Source organism: Mus caroli, unplaced genomic scaffold (assembly GCF_978045245.1).
Source record: "Mus caroli unplaced genomic scaffold, Mus_caroli_1 scaffold_10, whole genome shotgun sequence".
Taxonomy (NCBI): domain Eukaryota; kingdom Metazoa; phylum Chordata; class Mammalia; order Rodentia; family Muridae; genus Mus; species Mus caroli.
In genome coordinates this window covers 41,424,565-41,447,194 of record NW_028227265.1, presented here as the reverse complement: position 1 = coordinate 41,447,194, position 22,630 = coordinate 41,424,565, and the positions used below count along the sequence as shown (strand labels likewise).

General features: G+C 42.3%; 1 protein-coding gene across 1 annotated transcript in view; it reads left to right on the top strand.

Annotated features, from left to right (window-relative positions):
- Nucleotides 1-22,630, top strand: part of Heatr3 (HEAT repeat containing 3) — a 37,157-nt gene that overhangs the window by 917 nt on the left and 13,610 nt on the right. Inside the window, exons 3-11 of the mRNA XM_021169711.1 lie at nt 1,120-1,207; nt 2,457-2,566; nt 5,160-5,269; nt 8,211-8,351; nt 10,761-11,038; nt 18,021-18,111; nt 18,230-18,387; nt 18,613-18,695; nt 19,693-19,829. Coding sequence (XP_021025370.1) covers nt 1,120-1,207; nt 2,457-2,566; nt 5,160-5,269; nt 8,211-8,351; nt 10,761-11,038; nt 18,021-18,111; nt 18,230-18,387; nt 18,613-18,695; nt 19,693-19,829 — 1,196 coding nt within the window. The remainder of the gene's footprint in view (nt 1-1,119; nt 1,208-2,456; nt 2,567-5,159; nt 5,270-8,210; nt 8,352-10,760; nt 11,039-18,020; nt 18,112-18,229; nt 18,388-18,612; nt 18,696-19,692; nt 19,830-22,630) is intronic.

Sequence of the window (22,630 nt, the reverse complement as noted above, 5' to 3'; positions counted from 1 at the left end):
CTCCACTGAGAAGGTGTCTGGAAACTGTCAAAAAGACTGGGCTGAATTTCAGTAAAATTTAGACCTTCTAGCATGGTGGCACAGACCTTTAATTCCCGCACTAGGGAGGCAGAGGCAGGCAGATCTCTGAGTTTGAGGCCAGCCTGGTCTACAGAGTGAGTTCCAGGACATCCAGGGCCACCCAGAGAAACCCTATCTCAAAAAAGCCAAAAAGCAAAAGCCACTCTAATGAACTGTAGAGAGGACAGAAAGTTAGTATTTGTGCTCTTACAGATTTGCCTGTGTGTATTGTTTCAGTCTAGTAAATATTGGATGGAGCGCCTGTGTGCCAGCCACTGCACGAGGCCTGTTCAAGGCCACCTTGAACTACTTAGTGAGTTCCAGGACAACCAGGGCTGTTATACATAGAAGCCCTGTCTTGAAAAATCAACCAACCAACCAGATAAATAAACAAATCTTAAGTCTATTAAGATTAGTGTTAATAATATATTTATTATTATTAACCAAATAATGACTATATGTATAAATACAACTAGTAGTAATTACAGAGACTACTTTAGGGGTATGATGGTTTGAATAAGAACGTCCCTCATAGGCTTATGTATTTAACCGCTTCGTCAGTATTGAGTTCTCCTATTTGAGAAAGAATAGGAGGTGTGGCCTTGTTGGAGTATGTGTGGGTTTGTTAGAGGAAGTATGTCACTGAGGGTGGGATTTGAGGTTTCAGAAAGCCCACACCAGGCCCAACATCTCTGTCTAAGATCAAGATACAGCTCTCAACTACTGCTCCAGTGCCATGCATGTCACCATGCTCCACCATGACAGTGAACTAAGGCTCTGAGACTATAAACAAGCCTCTAATAAATGCTTCCTTTATAAGGTTTGCCCTGGTCATGTTGCCTCTTGAAAGCAACACAACAATGTAAGACAATGAAAGAGTTATTTGATGTGCTGAGGAACAGGACAGTTGAAAATCTGTAGGCTTGCTCTCCAGCATATATGACAAATACAGTTTTTTTTTCCCTGTGGATAACCTTAACTGTGGCTAGACATACAAGACTTAGTAGCATTTTGTGAGATGTGACTTGAAAGTAAAACATGTTTACATTTCTTATGTAGAAATCTCAGTGCTTGTGGAGGTTTTGACGTTTGTGATGACATGGTGGCAAAGGACATCATGACACCCCTGGTGGCACTACTGAGAGAGGTATGTAGCATTTAACATAGCCTGAGCGATGACTTCTGTGTGGTTTTTAGGAGACAGGTTTAGGAGGGTTTTTTGTCTGTTTGTTTTTTATTTTTCAGTACTTTGGTATTGACTTATGTGTCCCTTTAAATACCCTGTGACAATTTTTTTTCCCCTGGAAATTCGGTACAAAGGCTTCAGTAATACCAATCTCTATTATTTGTGTCTCTGCCACCTTTATGATTAGAAGAGCCCTTTCTAAAGATATGCACACTTACCCCTTTAATCTTCACAGTGGTCCTATGGGGACAAGTCTCTTTTCCCTTTCTTTTTTGTGGTGATGGAAATGGAACTCAGATCTTTGTGCCTCCCACCAGGCAGGTGCTTTAGGACCACCCATCTGTATCCAAATCCAAGGCAGGTATTCTTATACCAGATCATACTGTGCTGATGGGCCCAAGGACAGACATTATGAACTTACAAAGATTATGTTAGACTCATTGTTACGTGTTACATGTACATTCATGTTACATGATGTAGCTCATTGGCTAAGGACACTGGACTCTTGTATTCCTTTCAATCTGCCATGCCTTTTGTCCGTTTTACAATGATGCTATGAGACATTGGTCAGTGCTCCCTTGCGAGCAGTGCTGCTGCACTGCAGGTGGCTGTGCCATGGGGACACCCAGTTCCTTCCTTGAAGAGAGCATTCTCCCCATAAGACGTCTAAGACTCAGAAGACCTTTTAGAGAGTGCCCTGTTCTTTGCTAGGAAACAGTCTTGCACAGAGGTCGGGGTGCCAGTTGGAGGCTAGAATGTCTGCAGCTAGAGCCCAGCTTTACCATACACTCAGCTGTGTCTTCAGGGGCCTCTTTTAAGTTTTTATTCTGTTTTTATTTATGTATGTCTGTGTGAGTGAATGCTGTGTGTGTGTGTGCAGGTGCCTTCAGAGGGTATCAGATTGCTTGGAGCTGTAGTTACAAATGGTTGTGTACCAATTGATGTGGATACTGAAAACTTCGCCTAGGTCTCTTGCAAGAGCAGTGCAAAACTTTCCTCTGGACAGACAGAGTGCTCTTAACCACTGAGTCATCTCTCCATGCCCAAGGGATGGACCATTCAGAGGACTGTACCTATAACCATTTGATGTAATTATTAACTAACCCCTATCATTTCTGGTGTTTTTGAGGTTATAATTCTTTACTATCACTAGCTTTTTTGCTTAATTATTCTTTTGTACCTGGGTGCTAATTATGATGTTTGGTTGCAGTGTCTCTCTGGACTGGATTCAAATGAGATGTCTCCACAGGAGAAAGCCGATAAGAGAAATCCCGTAGAGAGCATAGCCAATGAGGCTGTGAATGTGCTGTGGAATGTGTGGTAAGTGCTTCCTGAGATCAGCCTCCTGTTGTGTCTCTGCCCAGCCTGCGGTGCTCTCTGTTAAACTGTGGGGTCCGCCCACAGATGCTTGCTACTTTAGTAGATGGACAATCTGGTGACTTGAGATTCATCCTCATCAGCATAGTGTACACCTGCTTTGGTATCTGGAATGAAAAGGGACCACAAACATTGGCGATGTTTTTGTCCCCTGCTCTAATAGTGACTGTTTGAACGGGAAGTAGATTCCCAAGAGGAACTCTCTGGGAATGAATAGGAACAAGGCCACTTCTCTTCCCCGTCGCTGGCACTGGTTAGGTTAGAGTGGACCACAGCTGGGAATGAAAGTAGATAGAAACAAAGCTTAGAAGCACTTTTTAAGCTTGGTTTTATGCCCATAATTATAGCAGTGTTATCGTTTCTTATATTCAGTTGGGAACAATTAAAATAGTGACCTGAAAGCAGTGTTTCTTAGACTTTAAGATTGAGGTAGATCTTGAAAAGCTGCCTACATACCAGTCTGAGTCTGTTTATAATTTCATCTTAAACCAGTAATACTGGCAAAGATTTGAGAAAATGGCTTTTTCCCCTTTTCTTTTTGGCTTTTCTTTCTCTTTTTTTGTTTGTTCCTTCCTTCCTTCCTTCTCTCCCTGCCTCCCTTTTACCCCCAGGATCTCACTGTGTAATTTTGGCTGATCTTGAACTCATGTTCCTCTGTCCTTGGCCTTCTGACTCCTGGGATTGCAAACTGGCTATAAGAAATGGCACATGAGCAATTGATTGGTGTTTTTCTGTGCACCATAAATCTTTTACTTTCTATAATTTTGTTGTTTGGAGCCCTGGGCCTCATGGCTGCTAAGCACTTAAACATGTTTACCACTGTGCTTTTTCTCCAGTCGCTAGAAGATCACTGAGCTTGAAATTTTATTTATTGATTGATTGATTGATTGATTGGTTTTTTAGTTTTTTGAGACAGGGTTTCTCTATATAACCCTGGCTGTCCTGGAACTCACTCTGTAGAACAGGCTGGCTTTGAACTCAGAAATCTGCCTGCCTCTGCCTCCTGAGTGCTAGGATTAAAGGGGTGCACCACCACGCCTGGCTGAACTTGAATCTTTAATATATTCTTTAAATTACATATATGTGTGTGGGTACATACATATGAGTGCTGGGCCCTTCCAGGGCAGAGACCTGGAGTTGGCTGTGAACCATCTGATGATGGTGCTGGCAATCAAACTTGGGTCTTTACAGAAACAACACTTAGTCTTGGCTGCTGAGCCATCTTTCCAGCTTTTATTTTTATTTTATTTTGTGAGACAGGAGTAGGCCGGGTTAGCCTAGGGCTTGCCATGGAGCAAAGCATGGCCTTGAATTCCTCTCTCCTGTTTTTATCTCCCACGTCCTGGGCTTACAGGTGTGGCCTACCACATGTGGCTTGAACTGGGAGTTTTAACAATATTTTCTTTGAAGAGAGCCTAATACAGTGATTCTCGATCTTCCTAATGCTGTGACCCTTTAATACAGTTCCTCATGTTGTGTGACCCAGAACCATAAAATTGTTCTGCTACTATTTTATAACTGTAATTTTGCTGCTGTTATGAATCATTGTGTAAATATCTGATATGCAGGATAGCTGACATGTGACCCCTGAAGGGGTCATGATGCACAGGTTGAGAACCACTGGCCTGATATTTCTATCTCCAAAGTAACCTTACTGTCCTGAGTCCTCTGAGTCCAGTCTTTACCACCTCCAGTTATCGTCACTCTGAGAATTTTGTTTCACTCTTTACATTGTTTCACTCTTTACTGAGGAATGCTTTGTGTTCTGGCTGTAGTTTAGTGCTGAAATAACTAAAGAGATAGCTAACAGGAAATAATATTTTTGATTGCATGAGTCACCTGTTATCTCTGTTAGTATATTATGTGTATGTTTACATTGAGATTATATTCTGGAAACATGAGGAAACGTCATTCTTTTAACCTGTATTTAGTGTATATGTTTATTAGTAATGTTGATAACTTTGTTTAAGGAATTTCTGTGATATCATAATTAATACTTAGCAGAGTACTTTCTCTAAAGATTGAAAATTCTTGTTGAAATTATAATTGCAGTCTAGGAGTACATAAAATGTGGTTTTTTTTTTCAATTAAAAATGTTGCTTTTCATGAGATAGAGGCCTTTGTCCTTATTTGAATGCATTATTATTATCAAGTGGTAGTGGAAAAAGAAGTCTATATACACAAGGAACCGAGGCCTGGGCAGGGTGTCGCCACACCCAGGATACGGGGCTGCAGACCGATGGCCTTCCCTGGGAGGGGCTTGGCTTCTCTCAAGTCTGTAAAATGGGAAGCTGGGTGAGAGATTGTGTCTGAGGTTTCACACAGCTCTAACCTTCTGTATGGAGAGATGGACTGAGAGATCCAGTGTGAAGGGAATGAAGCCCTGATAGCTTGTCATGTACAACAAATACGAGTGGGTATTTTGACTGCTGATCTTTGGTTTTATAAAGCATAATTATTTTTTTCATTGATTTTTGAGGTTGATTTCTTAATGTTAAAATATGAATAGTAAAACTTATTTTCCCCTTCACTGTAGTGAATGCAGTGGCAGAGCGGTGTCTATATTCAACAAGGAAGGGTGTTTGGAAATCGTGTTACAGTACTTACGCAGGTTCCCCACCAGTATTGACCTGGCTGTCTCCGTAGGTAAGTGAAGAAAGTGCTCGTTTGCTATTCCTGCATTGCCATGGGTGGGCGCAGTGTGTCTGCTAACAGCCTGACTGGTACTACATGTAAATGTCCGGGGAACTTCGGTTTGTTTGGAATTTCTTTAAATCTGTGGCTAGTACTTTACTTATATAATTCTGCAAGGTTTGTTTTGTTTTGTTTTGTTTTTTGTTTTTGAGACAGGATCTTACTGCTTAACTCTGGCTGTTCTGGAACTTACAGTATATATAAACCAGGCTAACCTTTTTTGTTTTGTTTTGTTTTTCGAGACAGGGTTTCCCTGTGTAGCTCTGGCTGTCCTGAAACTCACTTTGTAGACCAGGCTGGCCTCGAACTCAGAAATCCACCTACCTCTCCCTCCCGAGTGCTGGGATTAAAGGCGTATGCCGACACTGACTGGCTTACTGTCTTATTTCTTATAATAAGCCTTTATTCTTGAAGTTTTCATCTTTATTTACTAAGAAACAAAAACCCATATTTCCCAAGCCTTTATGCCAAACTTTAGTTTTTATATCACTTTCTCTGATCTCTGAAGAAAACTACTAAAGCAAGGCTCACGTATAATACGGTGAACTCATAGAGTTCTGTTCTGTCCAGAATAATTTTTTGAAATTATGTTTACAGTAGCATTCATAAGTTATCTTGGCTTTTGTTGGTGTTTGGCTGCTGAGGTTGGTGTTTGCTGTATTGTACTGAGGGTCCATCCAAGAGCCTTGCTCATGCTGGGCAAGCACTCAGTCATGGAGCCATCACCCCAGCCCTTCATTTTCTCTTCTGCTAAAGTGACGAGTGTTAGTCCCTAGTAACACAGTACATTTAGAAGTAAATATATGTATTGATGTGTAGCATAGCTGTATGGGTTGCATTTTTTATTTTAGGTTTACTTAGTTTATATGTATGAGTGTGTGTGCACATATGCGTGCCTGTTGCCCTTGGAGGTTAGAAGAGAGAGTTGGATCTCCTAAAACTAGAGTTACAAATGATAATGTGTAAGGAAAAGAAACCCAGGTCCTTTGTAAGAACAGTAAGTACTTTTAACTGCTAAGTCATTTCTCCAGCCCCACTACCATGTTTTGATTTATTTGGATAGATACAATCTCATTTGGAATTTCAGAACCAAAATTTTTGGAAAACTATCTCAAAGGAAACTAATTTTGCTTTATATTCCTTTTTGTACTTCAGAGGTCTTTTTTGTCAAAACCTTTTGTGTGATCTCAGTTTTGTTTTGGGCTATTGTTTTGTTTTGTTTAATTTTGTGTGTGTGTTTTGTTTGTTTTTGAGTTTTTTTTTAAATGTTATTGACTCAGTTCTTTTTCTTTTTTTTTTTTTTAAAGATTTATTTATTGATTATGTGTAAGTACATGGTAGCTGTCTTCAGACACTCCAGAAGAGGGAGTCAGATCTCGTTATGGATGGTTGTGAGCCACCATGTGGTTGCTGGGATTTGAACTCAGGACCTTCGGAAGAGCAGTCGGGTGCTCTTACCCACTGAGCCATCTCACCAGCCCTGTTTTTTGTTTTTGAGACAGGATTTCTCTGGGCAGCCCTGGCTATCCTGGAACTCAGTCTATAGAGCAGGCTGGCCTAGAACTCAGGGATTCACCTGTCAGTCACTCCAGATTGAAGCTGTATACCACAAACTTTGTCCTGATTTGATCATTTGGTTTGGTTTTTTGATACAGGGTTTCTTTGTGTAACCTTGGCTGTCCTCAATAAGTAGGCCATGCTGACCAGGCTGGCCTTGAACTCATGGAGATCTACCTACTTCTCCTGAGTGCTGGGATGAAAGGTGTGTGTCACCACTGATCAGCACCTCAGTTGTTTTTTATGTTTTCAGTTAATTTCTAGAATGAATGTTGTAATCTATTATCTTGGTTTTGTTTTATTTTGGTTGGGGTTTTGTTTTTTTGGTTTGGTTTGGTTTAGTTTGGTTTTGGGTTTTTGTTGTTGTTGTTGTTGTTGTTTGTTTGGGTTTTTTTGGCTTTTTGAGACAGATTCTTTCTATGGTAGCCCTAGCTGTCCTGGAACTATGTAAACCAAGCTAACCTCAAACTCACAGATATCCCTCTAAATGCTGGGATTAAAGAGTACTACTGTGGGGCTGGAGAGATGGCTCAGCAGTTAAGAGCACTGATTGCTCTTCCAGAGGCCCTGAGTTCAATTCCCAGCAACTACATGTTGGTTCACAACCATCTGTAATGGGATCCAATGCCTTTTTCTGGTATGTCTGAGGAAAGTGACGGTGTACTCATGTACATAAAATAAATAAATAAATCTTACAAACAAGCAAGAGAGTACTGTGTTAAAGGCAATGTACTACCACACTCAGCTACTTTTCTTAAATAACACTAATGTATGGGTCAGCTTTTTTCTTGGCAACAGAACTATTAAGCATGTGGTACATGAACTAGTACTTGGTCATAAACTTCTTGCTACTGACCTATGATAAGTGTACAGATTGAGGATAAACTGTAGGTACATTGCTACAATCACTACTTAAATTTAAGTTATAGTTTATGAAAGTATAATTTTATAAAGAGTGAAAAATTTAGCTGGTGATGGTGACACACACCTTTAATTCCAGTACTGCAGAGGCAGGTGGATCTCTGAGTCCTAGGCTATCATTGTTTACAGATTGAGTTCCAGGACAGCCTGGGCTACACAGAGAAACCCTGTTTTCAGGAGGCGGGGGGGCCTGGAAGGAAGAAGAAAAAGAATTAGAAATTAAAGAAGAGAGATGGAGGGAGATCTCTAGCACTGAGGCCTTTTTTGCATGTATCATCCTGGAAGTGAAGCTTCTATACCTGTTGAAGTTGAAGTGTCTAAAAGTTGTAAAAATGCAGATTTTTGTCTGAGTTATACAGTTGTCGATTATCTTAAACAATTCACAGGTTTCTAATTGTTGGTTCTTGTCTTATAGCGTATTGTTTACAGACAGTGACGGAAGATAACCCAGAGCTCCTGAAATCTTTTGATGGCACAGCACTGCGTGTGCTGGAGTCTGCTTTGCTTTGTCCTGTCACCTCTATGGAATACATTCTTTTAAAGACACTGGTGGCAGGTAAGATTTATCCAAATGAAGTTGTAATTGTAATAGAAGCGGAGGCCAGGATTCAGTCTTCCCAGCTCTACAATACTCTGTCTGATCGGAGAACATCTTGGTGTTAGAGCAGAGACCCCTAAGTGATTGTTATGAAGCCTCCTAGAATAGATGGTTCCATTTTCTAAAAATAAATTTTCTTTCCTTTTGTTGTTGTTTGTTTGTTTGGTGTTTCGAGACAGGGTTTCTCTGTGGCTGTGGCTGCCTTGGAACTATCTATCTTTGCAATCTTTGTAGACCAGGGGGGCCTTAAACTTAGAAATCTGCCTGCCTCTGCCTCCAGAGTGCTGGGATTAAAGGCACGCACCACCAGGTTATCTTTTCTTTTTATGAGTATATGTGTATGGTTGTGTGAATTTATTTCTCATGTATGAAGGATCCTGAGGATCCGAAGAGGGCATTAGATCCCCTGGAACTAGAGTTATAGACAGTTGTTAGCTTTCTTGTGGGTGCTGAGAAATGAACACTGGCCCTCTGAAAGAACAGCCAGTACCCTTAACCCCAGAACCATCTCTCCAGCCCTATCCAGTTTGACACACACTGTTTGTCTCATATAGAAACGCTGTAGTTAGACTTTCTCTCTCTCTTTTTAAATGATTTATTTTTATTTTATGTGTATTAGTGGTTTGCTTGCATATGTGTCTGTTTGAGGGTGTTGGCCCCCTAGAACTGAAGTTATAATAGTTGTGAGCTACTCTGTGGGTGCTGGGAATTGAATTGAGGTCCTTTGGAATTGCAGTCAGTGCTCGTAACTGCTGAGCCATCTCTGCAGCCCAGCTTTCCTCTGTTTCATGTCCCATCGAGTTCACAGCTCACTTAGGGCAACTAAGACGTGGCCCACCACTTGCTCTTCCGTGAGTTCTTAGTCCCACCTTTGTTTCTGCCCCAGTGTCTGAGTACAGAAATCTGAAGTGTTCTGGTAGTTAGTTGGGTAGCATATACTTTATAATACTCTTCATCCTGAAAGGTGACTGTATCCACTAAATGAGAACTTTCCCTGACCCTGTTTTCCCCACCCCATCTCTGGACACCAGCATTCTGCTTCCTGTTTCTGTGGATTTGACTCAGGTAAAAATCTTACTGAAATAGAAGCATTTATGCTTGTCCCTCTATGGCCAGCTTAGTTCCCTTAGCCTCAGGTTTTCAAGGCTGCCTACATAGTGGCATGCATATACTATTTCTTTGTAGTTTTTGAAACAGGGCCTCTGTGGCCCAGCTTGGCCTCAGATTTACTGTCTGGTCTGATGACAGCAAGCTCCTACACCTTGAGTGCTCGGAATAGGAGTGTGTGTCACCACATCTACTTTTTGCTGTGTTGGGGAGCAAACCCAGGGCTGTATGCTAGGTAAGCACTCTTCCATTCTCTTCTTTTAGAATGCTGAGTAGTATTCCTGGGTGTGTGTGTTTGCTACTCTTTGGGTTTTGGTTGGTTGGTTGGTTTTGGTTTTTTGACACAGGGTCTCTCTGTAGCACTGCCTGTCTTGGAAGCCATTCTCCATTGTCTATTCATCCTCAGATGAGCGCCTGGGTTAATCTTTTTGGTATTGTTAATCATGCCACAGTGATCATGACTAATGTCTTCTACTCTCTGTTCTCAGTATTTTTAGTTATGCCTAGGTGGCGTTTTCATTTTATTACTCTTTTTTGGAGATGGGGTCTTATATATATGGCCTAGTTGCACTTGTATATAGCTGAAATTGACCTGGAACTTCTGATCCTCCTGCCTCCACCTCCTGAATGCTGTTCTTACTGGTGTACAGCATCATCCCTGATTTACAGTCCTTGGATTGAACCCAGGACAAGCATTCTAACTGAGCTACATCCCCAGAGCTTACCATTCACTTTAAAAAATTATTTAGATTTCTTCCTGGAAGCACTATTTTATTTTGTTAGGAAAAAGGCAAGAATTTTCTGTCTGCATTCTCTGTGTGATTTTGGAGGCTTAATGCATCCCACTGCACCCGTAATATAAAGAGGAGGAGCTTAGGTGGACACGGGAGGAAACAAGGCACCTCCTGGCATTGTCAGAGAAAGTTGATCAGTGTCCCAGGGTGTGTGAGTTCTACACCAGGAAAAGTGTGTGCCAAGATGGAATGAACAAAGGCAGTTGGGTTAGGATTTTTAAAATTGCACCAGAGCCTAAGCCCTGTGGAAACTGCTTTTCCCTCACTGTTATATGTTGTTCAATTAGTTATAATTAGTAAATTAGTTGAATTAGTTTCAGCTAGTAAAAATTACTTGTTTTTACTATTTAGTATTTCCTTTTATTATACCAGAATCGGTGTGTTTATTACCTGGTTGGTGTTAGAACCCATTTTTAATAAAGATTCCATAGGCAATTTCTTTGTCTTCATGCTTATTTTTTCCCAGGTACCATCTGGAACCTAAAGGACATTATTCCATCTAAGAGTCAGGCAGAAATCATTAATGCCATCCTAGGTGTCTTGTCTGAAGTTCTGGGTATGAATACTGGCAACATGGTCATTCAGATGAAGGAAGCTGAAACCCAGCGGCTGAAGACTGCTGCAGAGAGTGAGGACATCCTAGCAAATGCTAACGGTGATGACTTGGTTGAAGATGATGAAATGGAAGAAATCCCTCATAAAAGAAAACTCAGAAGGAAAACGTTTATTTCCGATTTACTTCCAGTGAGTCAGATGGATGTTCGATCTGAATTAATGCATTTTATTTTTTTATTTTATGTGCATTATTCTTTGCCTGTATGTATGTCTGTGTTAGAATGTCAGATCTTGGAATTAAATACAGTTGAGAGCTGCCATGTGGGTGCTGGGAATTGAACGTGGCCCTCTGAAAGAACCATCAGCCCTCTTAACTGTTAAGCCATCTCTCCAGCCCCTCAACATGAATTAATACGTCAGTTTCCTTCAACAGGCTTCCTTAGCATTACAAAAAAAGTATTAGGCAATTTTTCAATTAGAGTTGTATTTTTCTGTTGATTCTCATTGTAGCATTAGAAATGTACCCATGTAGAAGAAACGAAAACGAGTATCTCTTGTCTAAAATGGAACCTTTCTGTGTGGGAGCTTTCAGAGCACTTAGCAATAGCATCCTGTCTTCTTGACTCTGAATTCAGTTACTTGTCTCCTCCAGGGAGTCTTCACGTTGACCTTCCTCTGCTTCCTTTTTTGATTGAATTCTTATCTCTTTTATTTTAGTTCCTCTCTTTAGCAGAGACCGAGGCCAAGCCTTCAGTCCCCCACTGTTGCTGAGCAGAAGAGGTTGGGGGAGGTATGGTGCTTCATGCTAGTGTGATGTGTGATGTGCAGCACCCACATGGCAGCTCTCAACTGTATGTGATGTGCAGTGAGGGTGCACAGCTGCCAGTTACTTGAGCTGAGAAAGTGTAGGGGGACCCATGCTTTGGGAGGAGGCGAGAAGATGTGGGAGGGCAGACAAGACCCAGTTGGGAAGGTACATCCTGTGCTGCTCATGTGTGTTCATGTACCGGTTACAGATGAGACTCCTTAGTCGTGTTTCCGCATGGGGAAATCCCTCTTTCTTCAGGAAGACACACCCGTAAGCCCACGGTTATATTAGCGCGATGCTGCGAATGGTGGTAGAATTGTCACCAAGTCCTGAGTTGTTTCTGTAAGCCTGGTTGGTGCATATGATGAAGACCAGATGGGAGAGCAAAGGAGGAGGCTGTTGGAGATGATACAGGGCCAACTAAGCTGTCTGGAATGGGGAAGTCGAGAATTGTGAAGAGGGGTGACATTTAAAGAGTCACTCAGCTGGATAGTGGGAGCGTGAAGGCAGGAAGAGCAGGAGGCTGCAAAGGAAAGGTGACAAGCTTTGGCTAGGAGCGTACAGTTCACATTCTCTCATGGGCCAGGGCCAGGGGTGGCTTGTCCTTCTTCACGTGGAGTTAATTGAAATTAATTGTCTGAGTCAACATCTTACAGTTCTAATTAGTTTATATGACTTAGAATTCTTTAAATAGAATATAGCTCAATGTAAACATATTTTCGTGTAGATTTTGTTTGCTTGCCTGTTTGTTTTAGCTGCCCTAGGAGGTGGGGCTATGAGTTTTACCACCAGGCCTAATTCTTACATTCTTGAAGACTTACGAAGCAAAGTTTTGTTGGGTTTTTTTTTTTAATTATTAGATTTTTATTATATTGGGAGGGATAAGTTTATGCCATAGAATGTGTGTGGAGGTCAAAGGGCGACTTGCAGGCATCAGTCCTCTTTTGCTTCCATGTGGGGCCTGGAAATTAAATTCAGATTAGGCTTAGCAGCAGGAGCATTTAGCCACTGAGCCATCTCTAGCATGCATAATTAATTTAATCTTAGTGCTTTGAAGGAATCAAGCTTTTTATACATGTGAACAACTCAAGCCTGTGTTAAGTGGGGGTATATGCAGAAGTCAGAAGGCCATCTTATCCTTAAGTTTACTGCAGGCCAGACAATGCCAGCCAGGCTAGCCAAAACAGTAGGCTTGTGATTCAGTGAGAGACCCTGTTGCTGCATGCAGCATGGCTCTAAGGACAGACCTGATTGGAGTACTGAAGGAATGAAGGAAAGACAGATACAAACAGAAAGCTGGGATCCAGTGGTCTGGGCTCTTGGCTGAAGAAACTGTACCACCCCAGAATTTCATGTTTATTATATAGAGTTGAACAGAGAGGTGAGGCTATTACATACAGTTGAACAAGGAGGTTGGGTTATTACATACAGATAAACAAGGACACAAGTTTAGCTAATCTTGGTAGGAGCAGTCTCTGTGACAGAGAAGTCTTCAGGCCATAAATACCTTGGGCCAGAAAGCTATGGTGGACATTTTCCACAGACACTATCAACACCCACACATGGGTCAGAGGAAAGGCTTTGAGGTTTCTCCATGGGTCTGAGGTTCTAAGCTTGGCATGGCAGTAACCATGTCAACAATACACACTCACTCAGGACTTTCTCCACTCCCTATACCCTGCCTCAAGGCAAGGAGGCAGGCTGTGACAGAGGAAGCCTGCTTTACCCATGTGTGCACATGTGTACTCCTGTGCCTACACTACTTACATAGGCATGCACACAGAAGGGCTAAGAGTATTGTCTGTGGTAGAATACATGCTAATTGTTTACAAGAAACACAGTGAAAGAGAAGGAGGGAAGGAGAGAAATAAATTCTTGAGCTCATAAAATACAGTTTTTCTGAAAGCAAAAAACAAACAAACAAACAAACAAGCCTATTTTTATTTTGGTTTTTGAGACAGGGTTTCTCCAGATAGCCTTGGCTGTCCTGGAACTCTGTAAACTAGGCTGGCCACAATCCACCTGCCTCTGTCTGCCTCCCAAGCACTGGGATTGAAGGTATGCACCACCATGCTCAGCTCCTGCAGAAGCTGCTTTTAAAGTCTTAACTCATTACCCTATATAATTAACATCATATAAGTCAGCTAGCCAGCCAGTGTTTAGGTACCAGTAGAGTGCTAGGCACCTACATGGGAGGGGAGTGCAAACTCAGAGTAAGCTGAGGTCCTCCGTACTGCCCAGTTGATTCCACTTTAGTCCTGTCTACTTAAAACTTTAAATTGCACCATTAAACTTAAGGCATAACACAAATATGCAGAGAAAAGAGCAGATTTTAACACATGCTGAAATAAGAGCATTCCTCCTTCGCTTCCAGGATACTAGTTTATCCAGTCTACTGCTTTATTCTATCTATCCCTCCTCCTCCTCCTGATTACTTAGACACCATGACAGCTCTGGACCATTCTTTGTCAGTTTTTTTTTTTTTTTTTTTTTTTGGTTTTTCGAGACAGGGTTTCTCTGTGTAGCCCTGGCTGTCCTGGCACTCACTTTGTAGACCAGGCTGGCCTCGAACTCAGAAATCCGCCTGCCTCTGCCTCCTGAGTGCTGGGATTAAAGGCGTGCGCCACCATGCCTGGCTCTTTGTCAGTTTGATAACAGTCAGAAGTAGAGGAATGTTGTAAAGGGGATGTTGCAAATCTCAGAGTTCTCTCTAACATGGATATGTATCCATTTCAGGTAGAGAGAATCCATTGCAAATCTATTTAGCTTATCTGAACTCACACTCACAAACCTGAATAGAAATGGTTATTATGCATAGTGGTAGTAGAAAATGGACTACTGGGGCTGGTGAGATGGCTCAGTGGGTAAGAGCACCCGACTGCTCTTCCGAAGGTCCGGAGTTCAAATCCCAGCAACCACATGGTGGCTCAAAACCATCCATAACAAGATCTGACTCCCTCTTCTGGAGTGTCTGAAGACAGCTACAGTGTACTTTCATATAATCAATAAATAAATCTTAAAAAAAAAAAAAAGAAAATGGACTACATATTCCAGGGATTGCCATTAGAATAGTCTGTGCCTTCCATCAGTCATCCTTCATTTTTGTTAGATAACACAGGCCAAAAGTTGAAGTTTAATTCCTAGACAAGGGATTTGTTGGTGGGATTTTACTTGTTTGGTTGTTTGGTTGTTTGTTCGTTTGTTTATTGGGAACACTGTTACGATGTAGTTCTGGCTGACCTGGAACTTGCTGTCTAGACGAGGCTGGCCTCGAGCTCCCAGAGATGCATCCGTTTCTGCTTCCTTAGTGCTGGGATTAAAGGGGCTCTGTGTGTGCGTGCGCGAGTACACGCCTTGCCTGGCTTATTAGTTGCATTTTAAATGAGCACAAACACTCTGGTAAGGAAAATGGTAATGCAAATTATAACACCTATAGGTACATTTTTAACTTTGGACCCAGGAGGTCTGAGAAAATAAGATATTTAAATACATAGTCACATGGAATTGGCTCTAACTCAGCCCCCCACCCCACCCCACCCCAGGTTCCAAATCTTAAGTTGTTAAGTCTCTCATATGAAATGGTATATTATTTACAGTTACTTACACACTTCCTCTCATAATCTTTAGATTAGGATTTTTTTGGGTTTTGTTTTGTTTTAATACATGGCCTCATGTATCCAGGTAGTTTCAAAGTGTGTTGTAAAGCCAGAGCATAACCTGTAATTTCTAATCCTCTGTCTCCACTTCACTCAAGTGTTGTGATTATAGACGTGTCACCGAGCCTGGGTTGTACAGTGTTGAAGATCATACATGGGCTTTGTGCATGATAAGCAAGCATTCTACCATTTCTACGCCTGGCTCCATCTTTGATTTCTTTTTTTTTTTCTTTTTTAAATTTTTTTTTAAGATTTATTTATTATTATATCTAAGTATACTGTAGCTGTCTTCAGACACACCAGAAGAGGGCATCAGATCTCATTACAGATGGTTGTGAGCCACCATGTGGTTGCTGGGATTTGAACTCAGGACCTTCGGAAAAGCAGTCGGTGCTCTTAACCACTGAGCCATCTCTCCAGCCCCCATCTTTGATTCTTAACAACTGTAGCACAGTGTTGGATAAGAAGGGGGTGTGTTTTGCTAACTTAATTGTATTTAGTGCTGAGGATCAGATCCAGGGCTTTGCACATTCTTGGCAAACACTCCAGTACTGAGTTACATCCCCTGCCCTCATATCACACACACACACACACACACACACACACACGTGTTACATTACTTATGGAATACCGTCAAGGACAGATGCAGTTTTCTCCAGGTATTTGTGGTCTTGGTTTATAGTGCTGCTCATAGTGGGTTATATCTATGTCCCAGATACTTAGACTGAGACTGGAAGGTTGAGCCCTGAAATTTGAGTTCTTCCTTTCCATGCCACTACAATATAATAAGAGCTTTTGCCGGGCGTGGTGGCTCACGTCTTTAATCCCAGCACTTGGGAGGCAGAGGCAGGTGGATTTCTGAGTTCGAGAACAGGCTGGTCTACAGAGTGAGTTCCAGGATAGCCAGGGCTACACAGAGAAACCCTGTCTCAGAAAACAAAAACCAAAAAAAGAACTTTTTTTTAAAATTTATTTATTATTGTATGAGAGTGCACTGTCTTCAGACACACCAGAACAGGGCATCAGATCTCATTACAGATGGTTGTGAGCTACCATGTGGTTGCTGGGATTGGAACTCAGGACCTTCGGAAGAGCAGTCAGTGCTCTTAACCGCTGAGCCATCTCTCCAGCCTCATACATAATAAGAGCTTTTAAAACAGAAAAAAAATAAATAAATAACGTATGTTCGTTAACTTCACGGATTCAGAATCTACAGGTATTGATGACTGGGTATAGTCTAAAATATGCATGTCTATGGAATGCTTGAGCAATTATAGTAAATCTACTTAGTGATCTGCTCCACGTTGTCTAGTCATTAAAAAGACAATTTGAGTTTGCAAACCAACAATAAAGTACATGTTATTTTAAAAGTTATCCCACTCACTCTAGGATATCAGTGTGGCTGGTTGAGTTTTTACAGGCAAGTTAAGAATTTAAGTTTATAAGTTTATATTGTTCATTTTAGGAAATGTTACTTGTTGAAATTAATATCTTTAGAGAAAAATGTCTTTTTCTGTCTTTTTTATCACACGTTTTATTTGGATGTGTTTATGTGCAAATGGGTAGGGGTAGCCATGGAGGTCAGAAAAGTGTATGGGTTTTCTCAGAGCTGGAGTTACAGGAGGTATCAACTGTAATGTGTGCTGGGACCCAGTCTGTCCTCTGCAGGAAGATAGGGGTTCTCACACCCATCTCTGTAGCCTTTTTTTCCCCCAATCTTTTTTGTTGTTATTTTGTATTTTGTTTTTTATGACTGGGTCTCTATATAGATCTGGCTGTCCTAGAACTCACTCAGTAGACCAGGCTGACCTGGAACTCATAGATATCCGCCTCTGCCTCCCAAGTGCTGGGACTAAAGATGTGCACCACCGTGCTCCGCTTTCTTTTCCCCCAATCTTGAAGAGTTACTTTATATTTTATTTTTCATAGAAAATCAGTAATCAAGGCAGTCTGGTATTTGTCAAGCACTGTTAATGTAAGGCTTGTTAATAGTGTGTGTGGTATGTTTACTTGTTTTTGAGACAGGATGTCAATATATAGCCCAGGCTGGCCTGAAACTTACTCTATAGACCAGACTGGCCTAAAACTTGAGGTAATTTTCCTGACTACCACTTGAGTGCTGGAATAGATATGTGCCCCCGTGCCTAGCCAGAAGTATATGTTGAATGTGTCTTTCAAAGAAGATGTCTAAAATATGTGTTTAAGCATCAAATGTCTGAAATAAGCTTTTGTTTAATCTTACCATGCTAAGCAACTTAACACATGTGGTCAAGATTCAAGGTAGGTATCTGGTTTTGGTTTTTTTTGTTTTTTAAAAATTACTTATTTTATTTATGAGTACACTGTAACTGTCTTCAGACTTACCAGAAGAGGGCATCAGATCCCATTACAGATGGTTGTGAGCCACCATGTGGTTGCTGGGAATTGAACTCAGGACCTCTGGAAGATCAGTCAGTGCTTTTAACCACTGAGCCATCTCGCCAGTCCCAAGGTATCTATTCTTTAAAGCTATGCAGCTCTGTGATAGATGAAACACAGTTAACAGAGATTTGCTCTAGTGGACCAGGAGGAAGTCACAGAACTTATTCACATTTCTGTAGCTTTTCTTCTGCCTGTTCTAGCCTCCATCTACTCTATTCCAGGTGCAGAAATCAAGGAAACTTAATACAAAAAAGACTTGATTATTTATTTATTTATTTATTTATAGCCTACTGACAAGGAGCTGCGAGAGGCCATGGCATTGCTGACAGCTCAGCAGACCGCTCTGGAAGTTATCGTCAACATGTGCTGCAGTGAAGGTCTGCTCCCAGCTTACATTGGATGGTTCCCCGCCCCAACTCCCACCCCCACACCAGGAGCGGCCCCCATGGGAGTTTCTTTGATACCCCGGTTACATCTGGTTTGCCCTCTCCTCAGATCCCTCGGATGATGAGTGGGAAGAGCTTTCTAGTAGTGATGAAAGTGAAGCCTTTATGGAAAACTCCTTCAGTGAGTGCAGTGGGCAGCTGATGTCCCCTTTGTGCCTGTCCCATGAGATTCACTCTGCCCTTACCAACTGCCTCATTCCAGAGAAGGTTAGTAGCTTCATCATGGTCTCTGGTTAGGGATGGCTGTGTGAGTATGGCTGGTGTGAGCTGTTCACCACAGGGGCTGGAGGCTTGGGTGTAAAGCAGAATTAACACACAAATAATTTCCTCCTGACCACCTTAACTTGTAAATAACAAGTCTGACTTTTATAGAGAAATCCTGTTTAAAATGACCTCCCTTTTATTTTTTTCCTGTTTTCCTTTCAAACCTAGGTTTTTGAGAAAACCTCTTCACCAAACAGTGTTGCAGTTGACATATGCTCTAAGAACCCTACTTGGAAACCTTTGATTAGGAAGTAAGAAACTTTGGATTTTCAGACACATTTATTGTTTTGTCATTATGTGAAATTGAATTATTGAATAGAAAATGCCCCCAAGACCTGCCTTGATATGTACCCTGCAGAAGGTTGTGTTCCTTATGTGCTGGGATAGTGGTGTGAGAGTGAATGCTCACAGCAGTATGGGACATAGTTGCCCCAACTTGGAAAGAACTTCGATGTCTGTCGTGGTCAAATGTTTAAGACGTTGACATTCAGCAGTAAAGAGGATCTGACCCGGAACCGCCCACAGCACAGCAGAACTTACTGTGATGAGCTGAGTGAATAAGACATAAAACGTACACAAACCACACAGCTAGGCAACACTAAACTGTTTAGGGACACACATCCAGTGGCTGCCTAAGGAAGCTACTGAAGAAAGGAAGAAAGCAAGCCTGGGGTGGGAGTCTGTAATCTCAACTGCCTAAGGCTGCAGTGAAGTAGGAGGGTCACAAGTTCATGCTCTGCCTGAGCAACCTGTGGAGCAGAGTGGACCGGGTGGGTGGTTGGGAGCTTGTCTATCATGTGTGCTGTAATGGGATCAATACCCAGAACATCAAACTATAAATACAAATAGTAAAAGTAAGGAGTTTTCTGTACAGCACCAAGTGGAGAGAGACTCGTGACTCACAAATGAGTTGTACTCAGAGCCCTTGAGTGCTTAGGCACTGATTGGCAGCTGAGCAGGTCACATTATTCTTTGTGACTGCCTCAGACCTCCTTGACCTTATAGGTACTCTTAGAATCTGAAGCTTAGATTAAAAAATGACACTGAGCCAGGCTTGAAGCTTGTGACTCCCGTTGGAGTATTCAAGAGGATCACAAATTCAAAGCCAGCATAAATTTCATAGTGAGCTCCAGGCTAGCCTGGAGTATAAAGCACGAGGCTGTGCCATAATAAACATCAACAGTACCACAAATCAGTAGGCCATAGAGTGCCAGGATGTCAACGTTCGATTGTTTCCTTTCTTTGCAGAATGAACACTATTCAGTGTAGAGCCCTTATGTGTCTCCAGAGTCTTGTGTCTCTCCTGGACATAGACCATCTCGGTGGAGCCCCCGCCCTCCAGTCACTTGCTCAGCACCTGTCACAGATTCTTTTTTCTCAGCCAGGTAAATATTTAGACATTACTGTGAGAGACTACTTGGACTTAGCAGAACTTTAAGAATGGAACTTGGGCTGTTATATCTGTGTTATAAATGGAATGTTATTATATCTAACCTCAGAAACCTTTCCAAGATACTATCAGCCACATATTGCCAATAACAGTCAGGGTGTGTCAGTAGATGGGGGGGGGGGGTGTTTAAATTAATGTCATAAGTATCAAATTCTCATTAGGATATTTGAGTCTATTCATTTTTTTTTTAATTTGAGGATTTCATACATGAGAATACTATATTTGCATTGTTTCTACCTAGTTCCTCCTGTCTTTCCCCTGTACCTTCTTTTGATCCCCCTTCTATATTTATTCCTATTACAAACATACATGAACATAGACCACAACCCTCTGGATCAGTCCAGTCATTGCTGCCCCACCTGCATGTACTCAGGGCTGACCAGGTAGGATTATGGTGTTGTCTCTGAAGAAAAAAAAACAGGGAAGAAAACTGGTTCTCCTCCCTCAGCAGCCATTCTGCTGAGAATTCTTAGGCGCAGCATCCCTGTCCTGCTCAAGAGAAAGTCAAGCAGTGCTCTTGGTCCTCAGGCTTTTCCAGTCTTTCCTTCTCCCTCCTCCGATATTCCCTGAGCCTTCGGTGTGGGAGCTGTCCTTTTGGGGCTGAGCACCCAAGGGTCACTCAAGGTTTCTGCTGGTTTCTGCCTGCTGTAGAGAGAAGCTTGGAAGTGAGAGGTCTACACTTATTTATGCAGATAAGGATTTCCAGGCAGTTGGAAACTATTGCTTTGGTAGTAAGTTAGTGATAAGGTCACCTCTGGGGCCATGACCTCTCCAGACATTGCTCTTGGCAGGTTTACAGTACTAGCTATGACTTCCCTCCAGTTGATGAAACTTGGTTCCCCTAGGATGCATGTGCCACTGTTGTCTTATTCAGGAGGTTTTGTTGTTTTTGAGACAGTGTCTTTGTGTGTAGCCTTGGTTGTCCTGCAACTCACTGTGTGGACCAGGCACATGGAAACTTTTGAATAATAATAGTAATATCTTCACATCAATTGTGGAGCTTCTGTTGCACACCAGGCTTTAGCAGCTAGGGGAGAAACTGTAGTGAGACCATCGTTTAGCTCGTGCTTCTCTCTATGTTTTATTTATTTTATGTATATAAGTGCTCTATCTACATATAGAGCCTGCAGCCAGGAGAGGGAGTCAGATCCCATCACAGATGGCTGTGAGCCACCATGTGGTTGCTGGAATTGAACTAGGACCAAAATGAACTGGCACAGATCACATGTTGTGCAGGAGTTTGTCCAAGGTGTGTCTGATCCTGTACTGTGCTAATTACAGGGCCTCCCTTGTTTGGTACATACAGTATCTAAAAATGAAAAGTATCTAAAAATGAAAACCCAAAGATAAAAGAAGATGGGTTGCATCTTTGTCCTCTTAGTGCTTGTGAGGCTGAGACGGGAGGATTGATAGTTTGAGACCAGCATGGACTATAGGAAGACCCTGCATTAAGAAAATTGTGAGCCAGGCAGTGGTGGCGCACACCTTTAATCCCATCACTTGGGAGGCAGAGGCAGGAGGATCTCTGAGTTTGAGGCCAGCCTGGTCTACAGAGTTCCAGGACAGCCAGGGCTACACAGAGACAGAGAAATCCTGTCAGAAGGGAGGGAGGGAGGGAGGGAGGGAGGGAGGGAGGGAGGGAGGGAGGGAGGGAGGGAGGGAGGGAGGGAGGAAGGAAGGAAGGAAGGAAGGAAGGAAGGAAGGAAGGAAGGAAGGAAGGAAATATATTGTGGGAAGCTGCCTGTCTCTTTGCCAGGCGACCTAAGAGGGAGGTATCAGAAATAAGACAATGTTCCAGGCACAAAAGGACAATAAGCCATGGTATCTGGTGCTATTTATCAGCTCTCCCACAAACTTATGACTAAAGCAATAGGCGTCATTAGTGTTACTTTCAGTCTCTTGCTTCTCTGGAGCCTGAGGTGGAAGGATCTCTTAAGCCCATGAATTCTTTTTTTTTGTTTTGTTTTGTTTTGTTTTTTCGAGACAGGGTTTCTCTGTATCAGCCTGAGTACCACAGTGATCCCTGTCTTATCATTGTTATTTTCAAAGTCTCTCTGGGTGTGGAATTTGGGCAGAATGGTAAAGATGATCTGTCTAGTGCACAATATCTAGGCAGCGATTCTCCATTACCGGTCGTTGCTCCTCTCCCAGGGGACACTTGGCAATGTCTGAAGGTATTTATTTCTGTGAGTGTCTTGTGGTTGCTCCTGGTGTGCAGCAGGGGTTCTAAGAGACATCCTGCACAGGAGGGTTCTGTATGCACACACAGTAACAGGTTGTCTGGGCAGGGTCACTGGTGCTGAGGTGGAACCTAGACGACTAGGGTCTCCACTGGAAAACTTAAAAGCCATGAGCCAGAATTGTTTACAGTGAACACTTGGTGCTAGAATCGTCCCACGGGGCACTCCTATGTGACCCGAACCTTCTCAAACCAATTGACTGGGTTCCCAGTCTGAGGAAAAGCCACACATCTATGAGTCAGCTGCAAGTCACATTGCTTGTTATAACCTGTTCTGTCGTGGGTATGGTTGAAGAAGACAAAGTCACACCCGTGTTCAAGACAGGAAGTCAGACTCTGTGGGAGGTAAATGGCGAGGGGTCAGATGGCACAGACTGGGCATACTTGCTGTGCATCTTTAGAAAGTATGATCCTAACGTTCCAAATAGATCACTCACCTGGGCGGCCCTCATTTGTCCCTGCTGTAACTGTGCTAGCTCAGTTGTTTATTGCTGCTG